At 38.0% G+C, this 12,953-nt stretch overlaps 1 protein-coding gene and 1 pseudogene across 1 annotated transcript in view; one reads left to right on the forward strand and one right to left on the reverse strand.

The window, feature by feature from the left end:
* The window catches only part of LOC129521019 (ankyrin repeat domain-containing protein 31-like), a 119,055-nt gene extending 108,019 nt beyond the window's left edge, over positions 1-11,036 (reverse strand). Inside the window, exon 1 of the mRNA XM_055342221.1 lies at positions 10,949-11,036. Coding sequence (XP_055198196.1) covers positions 10,949-11,036 — 88 coding nt within the window. The remainder of the gene's footprint in view (positions 1-10,948) is intronic.
* On the forward strand, positions 1,919-2,016 carry LOC129521099 (U6 spliceosomal RNA; annotated as a pseudogene).
* Positions 11,037-12,953: the final 1,917 nt, after the last annotated feature.

Below are 12,953 nucleotides of genomic sequence, written 5' to 3' on the forward strand. Positions count from 1 at the left end.
TAGAACTCCAGGATCACGCCCTGAACCAAAGGCAAGATGCTCAATTGCTGAGCTACCCAGGCGACCCAATATATAGCACTTTAAAAGGTTGAGGTAGATCAATATAACAAGGAAAGAAATATATTTACCACAATACCAATTATGAAAAAAGATATTCAAGTTGGCATACAAAGTCTAGAAAAATACACAAATACTAAACACTGGCAATTGTTGGAAGTGGAATTGTAGGGAAGAGTAGGGAAGTGTAAATGTGACTTTACACTTTCTACATTATATAAGTTTGAAATAAAAAAGCTTTTATTCTTTTAATATTAGCAAAAATAATAAAAAGTCTATCAATTTGGGAAAAAAGAAGAAGGAAAGCAAAGAAAAAAACTTGGTTGCAATATTAAAACATACCTCTAACTTCTTCCTAGTGGTACTTTATATATCATAAAAGCACGTTCTGGAGACTACTACTACACATTGTTCTTTCATCAATATTTCATAGTTTCCAGAATATAGGTCTTTCACTTTCTTGGTTAAATGTACTGCTAGGTCTTTTACTCTTTTTGCTATAATTATAAATGGGATTGTTTTCTTAATTTCTGTCGGCTACTTCGCTATTACTATATAAGTCAGACTAAGAAAGATAAATACCATATGATTACACTCTTACATGGAATATATAAAAAAAGGAAACAAACAAATACACAAACAAACAAAAAAAAGATGAATCAGACCTGTAAATACAGAGAACAAACTAACTGATGCCAAAGGGACAGAGATCAGGAGAATGGACAAAATGGGTGAAAGGGAGTGGAAGACACAGGTTTCCTGCTATGGAATAAAATGAGTCACAGGAATAAAAGGCACAGCATAGGAAATAACAGTCATTGATATTGTAAAACATTGTATGCAACAGATGGTAGCTAAAACTGTGGTGAGCCTAGCATAACCTATAAAGAAGTTGAATCACTTTGATATACACCTGAAACTAATATAACATCATGTGTCAATTATACTCAAATTTTTAAAATTAAATATATATAAATATATCAAGAATATTTAATATTTCAGTCTGAAATAATCATATTGGTTACTAAAAAGTACTATTCACTTTTGCAAATAAAAAAGTTCTAGGAGGGATCCCTGGGTGGCGCAGCGGTTTGGCGCCTGCCTTTGGCCCAGGGCGCAATCCTGGAGACCCGGGATCGAATCCCACGTCGGGCTCCCGGTGCATGGAGCCTGCTTCTCCCTCTGCCTATGTCTCTGCCTCTCTCTCTCTCTCTCTCTGTGTAACTATCATTAATAAATAAAAGAAATTTTAAAAAAGACACTAATGCTATATTAAAAATAATAATAAAAAAATAAAAAAGCTTAAAAAAAAGTTCTAGGATTTTGTAAATTTTTGCAAAAAGAAGAGATATCTGGGTATCATTTTCCTATCTCTGTAGCCCTCTCTAGGAGTCATAGCATCTGCCAGAAATTATAATTCTCCTTGCTATCCTTATAGTAATAGACCTTAGGGTCTATTACAGATGAGTAAAAAAAATTAATTCTGTGTAAAGCTAAAAACAAAACTAATTATAAAAGAAGCTGATAGAATAATAACACTTGAGAAATTAAAGGGACTACTTAGTGAAAAAAATTATATCTCACCTTTGCACATTCCACTTCTATCTGGATGGAGACTGTACTCAGATCTAAGAGATGTGTCTTGATCAAAGAGCAACCTTTCAGATACCAAATAGAAGATACAAATTGTTATGTTTCCTAAACAAAGACTAACAATTTAACAACAGTTTTTTACTATACCAAACTTGCTAAAATTCTTCGTTATACCACTATTAATATCTGTACCAAAATATTGTTTCAGATGTGTACCCTCTAATTAAAATTTATAGATAGACCTTAAAGACATTATACTAGTGCTTGCTTGCTTTGGCAGCATATATAATAAAATTGTCATGATAAAGATTAGCATGGCCTCAGCACAAAGATGACACACAAATTCATGAGACATTCCATATTAAAAAGAATTATATTAAGTGAATGAGCCAGATACAAGTGGGAAAATATTATATGATTCCACTTAGCTAGAGTAGTCAGGTCCATAGTGATTGAAGGTAGAATGGTGATTGACAAAGGGCTGGGTGAAGGGAGGAATGGGAAGTTAGTGTTTAATGGGTATACAGTGTTAGTTTGGGAAGATGAAGTTCTAAAGTCAGATAGTGGTAATGGGCACACAACAATGCAAATGTACTTAATGCCACTTAACTGTATACTTAAAAATGGTTACAATGGTAAATTTTATGATATATATCTTTTACCACAATAAAAATAAAATTTTAAAAATCTTTTCAGAATTTAACAGTGTACCAACGCATGAATATATGATTTGGTACTAAAAGGGTTTTTTCTCTTTATTCACTTGTCTCTTGTCTTGTTTCTTCACCTACCTGTTCTCTCCCTTCCCATTTTTTAAATTGTTTTGTCCTTCCAATGTTTTTTGAAAATGTAAGCAACATGAGTATACCTGCCCTCACCCATTCTTAGATAAACAGTAGCATTCTATATATACTTCTTCTTCTTTTTTTCCTTAACAATAAATCCAGGAGATTGACCACTCTAAGGGAAAGAGACTTCCTTCATTCCTTTTTATAAATTCATAGTGCCCCACTATGTGGATTCTCACATAGTTTCTCTTTTAATATTTATTTATTATTTCTTATTTAATATTTATTTATCTAAGTAATCTCTATACCCAACATGGGGCTTGAACTCACAACCCTGATATTAAGAATCTCATGTTCTCGTAAAACAATCAATGTGAATCATCATATCAGCAAGAGAAAAACCAAGAACCATATGATCCTCTCATTAGATGAAGAGAAAGCATTTGACAAAATACAGCATCCATTCCTGATCAAAACTCTTCAGAGTGTAGGGATAGAGGGAACATTCCTCAACATCTTAAAAGTCATCTACGAAAGCCCACAGCAAATATCATTCTCAATGGGGAAGCACTGGGAGCCTTTCCCCTAAGATCAGGAACAAGACAGGGATGTCCACTCTCACCACTGCTATTCAACATAGTACTGGAAGTCCTAGCTCAGCAATCAGACAACAAAAAGACATTAAAGGCATTCAAATTGGCAAAAAAGAAGTCAAACTCTCCCTCTTCGCCGATGACATGATACTCTACTTAGAAAACCCAAAAGCCTCCACCCCAAGATTGCTAGAACTCATACAGCAATTTGGTAGCGTGGCAGGATACAAAATCAATGCCCAGAAATCAATGGCATTTCTATACACTAACAATGAGACTGAAGAAAGAGAAATTAAGGAGTCAATCCCATTGACAATTAATTGCACCCAAAAGCGCAAGATAACTAGGAATAAACCTAACCAAAGAGGTAAAGGATCTATACCCTAAAAACTATAGAACACTTCTGAAAGAAATTGAGGAAGACACAAAGAGACGGAAAAATATTCCATGCTCATGGACGGGCAGAATTAATACTGTGAAAATGTCAATGCTACCCAGGGCAATTTACACGTTTAATGCAATCCCTATCAAAATACCATGGACTTTCTTCAGAGAGTTAGAACAAATTATTTTAAGATTTGTGTGGAATCAGAAAAGACCCCGAATAGCCAGGGGAATTTTAAAGAAGAAAACCATATCTGGGGGCATCACAATGCCAGATTTCAGGTTGTACTACAAAGCTGTGGTCATCAAGACAGTGTGGTACTGGCACAAAAACAGACACATAGATCAATGGAACAGAATAGAGAACCCAGGAGTGGACCCTCAACTTTATGGTCAACTAATATTCGATAAAGGAGGACAGACGATCCACTGGAAGAAAGACAGTCTCTTCAATAAAGGGTGCTGGGAAAACTGGACATCCACATGCAGAAAAAATGAAACTAGACCACTCTCTTGCACCATACACAAAGATAAACTGAAAATGGATGAAAGATCTAAATGTGAGACAAGAGTCCATCAAAATCCTAGAGGAGAACACAGGCAACACCCTTTTTGAACTCGGTCACAGTAACTTCTTGCAAGATACATCCATGAAGGCAAAAGAAACAAAAGCAAAAATGAACTATTGGGACTTCATCAAGATAAGAAGCTTTTGCACAGCAAAGGATACAGTCAACAAAACTCAAAGACAACCTACAGAATGGGAGAAGATATTTGCAAATGACGTCTCAGATAAAGGGCTAGTTTCCAAAATCTATAAAGAACTTATTAAACTCAACACCAAAGAAACAAACAATCCAATCATGAAATGGGCAAAAGACATGAAGAGAAATCTCACAGAGGGAGACACAGACATGGCCAACATGCACATGAGAAAATGCTCTGCATCACTTGCCATCAGGGAAATACAAATCAAAACCACAATGAGATACCACCTCACACCAGTGAGAATGGGGAAAATTAACCAGGCAGGAACCCACAAATGTTGGAGAGGATGCGGAGAAAAGGGAACCCTCTTACACTGTTGGTGGGAATGTGAACTGGTGCAGCCACTCTGGAAAACTGTGTGGAGGTTTCCTCAAAGAGATAAAAATAGACCTGCCCTACGACCCAGCAATTGCACTGTTAGGGATTTACCCCAAAGATTCAGATGCAATGAAACGCCGGGACACCTGCACCCCGATGTTTCTAGCAGCCATGTCCACAATAGCCAAACTGTGGAAGGAGCCTCGGTGCCCATCGAAACTTGAATGGATAAAGAAGATGTGGTTTATGTATACAATGGAATATTCCTCAGCCATTAGAAATGACCAATACCCACCACTTGCTTCAACATGGATGGAACTGGAGGGTATTATGCTGAGTGAAGTAAGTCAATCGGAGAAGAACAAACAGTGTATGTTCTCATTCATTTGGGGAATATAAATAATAGTGAAAGGAAATATAAGGGTAGGGAGAAGAAATGTGTGGGAAATATCAGAAAGGGAGACAGAACATAAAGACTCCTAACTCTGGGAAATGAACTAGGGGTGGTGGAAGGGGAGGTGGGCGGGGGTGGGGGTGAATGGGTGACGGGCACTGAGGGGGCACTTGACGGGATGAGCACTGGGTGTTATTCTGTATGTTGGTAAATTGAACACCAATAAAACATAAATTTATTTAAAAAAAAGAATCTCATGTTATTCCAACTGAGCCATCCAGTCACTCCTATTCTCAGTTTTAAAAGCTTAGTAAACACTGATTGTGGAAGGGAAAAAAAAAACTGGGGGAGGAGGGGAGAAAAATTACAGATTTCATGTTTTCCATTCCCAAACACAACAATACATCACACATATAATCTTACATATGTTATAAAGAAAGAACAGATTATTAAGAAAAATAAGTCACCATTAACAACAACAACCCCCCCATACCTCCTAATAGTTTTCAGCACCAGCAATACTAATAATGAAAAGGACTCCAGTCCTTAATCTATCATACCTTCTGTGACAGTGAATGCAGGCTCCTTCTAGAAGGAGAAAAAGCATCTTTCTTGGCTCAACTACCAGTGGCCATTACCAAGGATTGAAAATTTTATTATTCAACTATGAGCAATACCATTACTATAGTACATTTTTTGAAGTAAAACAATCTATTCACCTTAATATCCCTATAAGTCAGAATTATTTTACTCTTTAAACATTTTTGAGGTTTTATTTTTTAATCTAAAAATAATACCAAAAAAAAAGGCATGAAGGAATTGTGGAGGGGAATGGGACTGTTCTATAACTCAGAGAAAAAGATAGGATTTTTTTTAAAAAAATAATATTGGGACAATGAAGGAGACATCTGGAAAATAATTTATTTGAATCCATACTTCACACTGTACTCCAGATTAAAATTCCACATGAATCAAAATGTAAATGTTTAAAAATGAAACAAAAAGTACTAACAGAAACCAAGGAGGGATTCTTTTATCATTACAAAGGAAAAAAAGTTTTTATAATTATGAGATAAACCCAAATAATACAATTGTTAAGATTACAAACACCCAAACTCTTTGACAGAGTGCTTCTATTTTTAGAAAACAATTTTATGTATGTTTGAGAACATATATGCATAACTTAGAAAATACCTCTGGGAGGATAAAATAAATCAAATATATTGGTTGCCTGTGGAAAAGAAGACTGAGTATCCGAAGAGATAGGGATGAGAAGGAAATTTTTACTATACATCCTTTTATACTTAAAAAATTTTTTTTGACCCATGTAAATATATTATATTACCTATTCAAAAAAAAACTAGAAAATGTAGGCAATAAAAAGAAGTATAAACCTCCTATAATTCTACCTGTAATAAGACTTTTGTATAGGGGCATCTGGGTGGCTCAAGTCGATTATGTTTCTGCCTTTGGATTAGGTCATGATCCCAGGGTCTTCGGCTTGAGCCCAGAGTTGCAGTCCCTGCTCAATGGGGAACATGCTTCTCCCCTCTTCCCCAGCTTGTGCTCTCTGTCGCTATCTCTGTCTATCTCTCTCAAATAAATAAATAAAATCTTAAAAAAAAGACTTTGGTGTATTTCCTTCCAGCTTTCTTTCTATAGAGGCTTATGTGTGACAGAATTGTAAATTCTTTTACAAAGTTTGGGTCAACCTGTATAAAGTTTTAGAAACTACATTTCTCACTTTTTTCTTTTTTAGATTTTTTATTATTATTATTCATGAGAGACAAAGAGAGAGAGAGAGAGAGGCAGAGACACAGGCAGAGGGAGAAGCAGGCTCCATGCAGGGAGCCCGATGTGGGACTCGATCCTGGGACCCCAGGATCACGCCCTGGGCCAAAGGCAGGCGCTAAACCACTGAGCCACCCAGGTGTCCCTACATTTCTCACTTAATATTACTTAAACATTTTCAATGTCACAAATTCTCCCTAAAATCATTAAATATTGATAATACTCCCTCAAAAGGGTGTATCATAATTTATTTAGGCATTATATAATTCTAAAACATTTCTTTTTTTTCATTATTGCAAATACTTCTGAGATATTTCCTTATACATTATTTTACTAGGCTCAGAAAAATTATTTATCCATGTTTAGTCAATAAATTAACTGAAAATAGACATTAATTTCTTTTTTTAATAAATTAATTTTTTATTGGTGTTCAATTTACCAACATACAGAATAACACCCAGTGCTCATCCCGTCAAGTGTCCCCCTCAGTGAAGACATTAATTTCTGAGTGAATTCTAGTCAAAATACTAGACTGCACTAATAACTAATATTCTAAAAGTCACTGACCACTTCATTACAGATGTACTATTTTAATAAAATGTAACTTTGAAATACTGGAAAAATGAGATAGTAGCAAATACTAACAAAAGAAGAGGTAAGTAGAAATTAGATGGGTGAGTTAAAAGGAAAACTTTCGGGCAAAATCATATCGAAATTTTCTAATATTTTTCACCGTTTTGTTCAAAGTACAATAAAACTTTCTGGGACAGTTAGGGTTTCAATTTTATATGTTTCAAGGTTTTGATAGCTGTCACACTAAGGCTTTGATTCATTAAAATATCTAATTGTCTAAAAATGGTACTTGGCACCACTGTGCTTTATCATTGGAGTTGCCACTATTTTGATATACATCCTGACCAAAATGTTGCTTTCCTTTCTTTTCTTTTTAAAAGATTTATTTATTTGAGAGAGAGAGAGAGAGAGAGAGAGAGAGAGAGAGAGAATGGGAGCAGGAGCGAGGAGGGCAATAGAGGAAAAGAGAAAAATCTCAAGGAGACTCCCCGATGAGTGTGTAGCCCAAGGCAGGGCTCTGTCTCAGGGCTCTGAGATCACAACCTGAGCAGAAATTACAGGTTAGAGGCATAAAAGATTGAACAACCCAGGAGAGCTCAAAATGTTGCTTTCTTTAGTCAACTTAATGTGGTTAAGTCCTTGTCTCCTTTGCTTTCTTTTCCTCCTTTCCCCAAATATATCCTTTGTAACAAGTATTTTCTATCTAGGCAATTTACATGAAGACCCCACTGGTCTGTCTCGGGGGACAGAATTAACACTCATCTTCCAGGGTAATTATGTTGAATTAGCTTTTTTTTTTTTACTATATGCAATCATAATGTTCAGAAGACATGTGACCTGAACGTATACAAAAATCCATGTAACGATGAACTAATGTGGTTCTGCTGAAATGTACTGAATAGGATTAATTTGAGATATATCCCTTTGAGTTATAGAACAGTTACCTTTAGCAGAGATGAAACAACACAAGAGTTGATAAAGAGTTCCCAGGGTACATAGAGGAAAAATGAATCATGCCTCTTAGAAAAATTACAAGCCAACAAAAATCTTATTAGTCAGCAACTTGAATTTTCACAAAATTTCACTAACAGCAACACCTACCAAGCCACAAAAAGGACTGGATGTATTTTTGGACTGGTTTCCAGATGGAAGGCTAGAGCCAAATCCAGACTCTCAGAGTGCTTTTTCAGACACAGCTAACATACCTGGCATCCTGGTTCTTTTTAGCCTTGCCTTTCCTAATCCCAAAGGTTCATCATATCCTTTCTCCCATTTCAGTAAAAAAGATTTTACTAGCTGCAACACTTAAGGATTATTTAGCTGTGTGAAACGGTATGTTTTGCCTCTTAGGGATCTCTACTAGGACTTGTGTCCCTCATTCTAATTAAAGTTGGGAACTTCTGAATGAAAAACTGCCAAACTGAACTGCATACAAGCAAAAAAAAAAAGATGAAGAAAAAAAAAAAAAACAATGGCCTGGCAATTCAGCTCCAGCAATGCTTAGACTTTGACCATACTGCCATACCAGTGAGATGAACACTAGTTTTTATTTAACTACGAGGTCTAAAAAAATGATGTGCGTGGCACCACAGAGAAGCATTTTAAATGAATCACAGGGGAAGAAAAAGATTGGTCAGCCAAGATAGGGTAAGCCATCTAAAGCCTATTCCTCCCATTCATTACATAAAAACTCAAATAGAATATTTTTTGAAAGCTACCTGAGGAATCTGAAAGTAAATAATAATGAGTAGATTGAGGACTGAAGTCAATATCTGAATACCTTGCGAAAGGTGAATTTCAGAGGTTGTTTTTGTTCTGTTTTGGTGGTCCTTTATTTGTCACCAGCTTTGATTCCATGTCTAATCCTCAGAATGCATAGTGGGCTCAGACAATAAAAACTCCAGAAGAAATCCCCTATCTCTATGGATAAGACTCCTTTTTTAAAGGATCCCTGAATGCCAGAAAGTGCAGGGGGAAATCTCTGGGTTTTATTTGCTTTCTCTCTTTAGCCTCAGAGCTATACTGCTTACCAACCATGGCAATTTGGGCACTTAAAACCCAAGAGAAAATCTGCCTCTCTTGCTAGAGGAATCACATGTCTAAGAACATAGCATCTTTTATTTTCTTCTCTCTCTTAACACTTTCCCCTGAAGGTGACCAAAGGACTGCTCTGAAGAAGGCTAACACTCAGAGAAATCTTTCTGGTGATATGAACCAGCATGTGGGCATAGGGAAGAAAGGATGCATAAGAATCCTTCAGAAAGAAAAAAAAAAGGCAGAAATGGGGAATCACCTAATTCCATATGTGATTCAACATAAGTTCCAGGCTCAACCCTGAGCAGTCCACACGCAAAGCACCTTCAAAGAAGCACAACAAAAACACAGAGAACTGAACTATGATACTAACTACTGCTCAAGTTCCAGATTAACCCCTGAGTGGTACATGAATCAGACTCAAAAAAGCATAGTAAAGGCTCTGAAATTGGACTGATGATGTAACCACAACTCATAGGAGGCAAAACAGAACGTACAGTCAGAACCTACTAAGGCTGACAAAACAAAAATCAACCCGGTAGAGGACTTTAACAGGACCAAGAATCCATAACAGATTCAAAATACATAGGATATAATCCATAATTACTCACCACGTGAAAGAACAGGAAAATCCAATTCTTGGGAGAAAATATAATTAATAGATGTGAACTACACCCCCATGACCAAGATGTTGGAACAAGACAAAGACTTTAAAGCAGTTATTAAAATCATTATCTATGAGATAAAGGTAAACAGTAATCAAATAGATGAAAACACTGAAGTTCTCAGTAGAGAAAAACTATCAACAAGAATCAATGGAAATTTTAGAAGAGAAAATTATATTATCTGAAGTTAAAAATTCACTGGATGGGCTCAACAACAGAATGGAGATGATAAAGGAGAGTAAGTAACTCTTAGGATAGAACAATAGAAATTACACAGTCTGAAGAACTGAGAGAAAAAAATTAATAAGGCTACAGGGATATGGGAACAGGACGCCTGGGTGTAGCTGAGCAGTTGAGCATGTCTTTGGCTCCGGGCGTGATCCTGGGCATCCAGGATGGAGTCCCACATCAGGCTCCCCCGAGGAGCCTGCTTCTCCCTCTGCCTGTGCTGTGCCTCTGCCTCTCTCTGTGTGTCTCTCATGAATAAATAAATAAAGAAAGAAAGAAAGAAAGAAAGAAAGAAAGAAAGAAAGAAAGAAAGAAAGAAAGAAAGAAGAAAGAAATTAATTCCAGAAGAAGAGGAGAAAGAGATTGGTATAAAAAAAATTTAAAGGAACCATGACAGAAAACTTCTGACGTTTGGTAAAAGGCATAAATTTATATATTCAATAAGCTCAGTGAACCCCAAACAGGAAAAGCACACACAAAAATCATGCCCAGACACAGTGCTGAGAAACAAAGATGGGGAGAGGGGGACTGAAATAAGATTTAAAAAGAAAAAAATACATCATACATATAAGAGTAGTGATTTAAATGGGTTGAGGACTTGACTACAAAGGGGGCAGCACAAGGAAGTTTTTTTTTTGTTTTGGGTTGTTTTTTTTTTTTTTTTTTTTGGAGTGATGGAACTATTCTGGATCTTGACTGTGGTGGTTTTACAAGACAACGTATTAGTGACAATGCTCCCTGTATACCAAGAGCAACTCTTACTTTGGGTATACATCAATGTCCCCAAAACCTGGGTATCATCCTTTACTTGCAGCTCTTCCCTCATCCTGCATATTGGATTCACCACCATCTCCTGCCACGTTACTTTCTCAAGATTTCTCAGATTTGCCTTTTCCCCTCCATTGCCACTGTTTCTTCCGGTCAAGTTCTCCTCACCCAAGTCTGTTACTACTTGAGGGCCACAGCTAACCTCTACAGCCTCGCTCTGTCAAAGGGGATCTCTGCTCTTTAATAATTCCAACTGTAACCTGGAAGCTTGCTAGAAACGCAGGATTCCAGACCCTACCCTCGAACTCCTCAATTAGATTCTTGATTTTAATAGGATTCTGGAATGACTTTATAAGGGCATTAAAATCTGCAAAGCCCTAGTCTAGGGCATGCCTGAATGGACGAAAGTGGGATTATGCGCCTCCTTCGTTAACATTTTACAGGCAGGCCCGGGCTGCACTGACCTCTCCTGACCTCGGCCTACTGTCCTCGCCAGGCCCACCTTCTCTCCAGGAAGAACCAACTCCTGGAACCGCGGCGCACAGGGCCGCACAGGGCCCGCCTCCCGCACCCTCAGCCTCGAGCACCCGCGCCCGCCGCGCCGCTCGCCACCCCTCGCCTCTGCCCAGACGGCGGCCCAGCGAGCCCTGAGGGCTGCCGGCCCCTCAGCCGCTGGCGCGAGCCTCCACCCCGACTCGCGCCTTTTATTGCGATGATCCTTTTTTTTTCTTTTTTTTAATAATAAATTTATTTTTTATTAGTGTTCAATTTGCCAACATACAGAATAACACCCAGTGCTCATCTCGTCAAGTGCCCCCCTCAGTGCCCGTCACCCACTCACCCCCACCCCCCGCCCTCCTCCCCTTCCACCACCCCTAGTTCGTTTCCCAGAGTTAGGAGTCTTCATATTCGGGATCCCTGGGTGGCGCAGCGGTTTGGCGCCTGCCTTTGGCCCAGGGCGCGATCCTGGAGACCCGGGATCGAATCCCACGTCGGGCTCCCGGTGCATGGAGCCTGCTTCTCCCTCTGCCTGTGTCTCTGCCTCTCTCTCCCTCTCTCTCTCTGTGTGACTATCATAAATAAATAAAAATTTTAAAAAAAAGGAGTCTTCATGTTCTGTCTCCCTTTTGATATTTCCCACACATTTCTTCTCCCTTCCCTTATATTCCCTTTCACTATTATTTATATTCCCCAAATGAATGAGAACATATAATGTTTGTGCTTAGGGCCTCGGCCAGCCCGCAGGGCAGGGGAAGCGGCCTCCTCCGGCCGCGGAGAACTAGAATCATCGCCAAGGCTCTGAGGCGCTGACCTGCCGGCCATCTTTTTTTTTTATTATTATTCTGATAAAACTCTCCGTTTCCAGTTTGGAAGTAACGGTTCCCCCGTCAAGCATTTTCCTGAAATTATGTTAACAGTCGCCTAAACCAGAGCTTCCAGTTCCTTAAAGCAAAACGCATTTCAGAAATTTGGACCCCACACGTTTTTCCCGGGCAAAAGGACTTCGCCTCAGGATGAGGGGAAAGGCGGGGGTTTCTGTTTCTATTTCAGATGCCAGAAACCACTTGCCGTAAGGCTCATTTAGTCCTAAGCGGGACAGTGGGCCTGCCGTGGCTCGTTTGTCGGCAAGCTCTGGGTTGGGCCCCGCCGGACGGAAATATATTTAAAGTATTTATGGATTTGTAGCAAATATAGGCTATTTAAAGGTTAAATAATCTGTACTTGTCATTTTTGTTCATGCCATCACCTTAGAGCAGTAGCTTGCTTGTGCATAAAAATGTCTTCCTATCACTTCATGCATTTTGGCTTTTAAATTTTTGGTTTATAAATTGAGAAGGAATTAATTTTAAGTTTCTGTCATTGAATACATCACCATAAAAAATTAGAATCCTGCATATATAGATAATTAAATAATAAAATGATCTTTATGCTTTATAAAACCATAAATCAGACTTGAATGAGGAACACCTTCCACATCCTTGAAAGAAAAAGCATTAGC

This window comes from Nyctereutes procyonoides, unplaced genomic scaffold (assembly GCF_905146905.1).
Source record: "Nyctereutes procyonoides isolate TBG_1078 unplaced genomic scaffold, NYPRO_anot_genome, whole genome shotgun sequence".
Taxonomy (NCBI): Eukaryota; Metazoa; Chordata; class Mammalia; order Carnivora; family Canidae; genus Nyctereutes; species Nyctereutes procyonoides.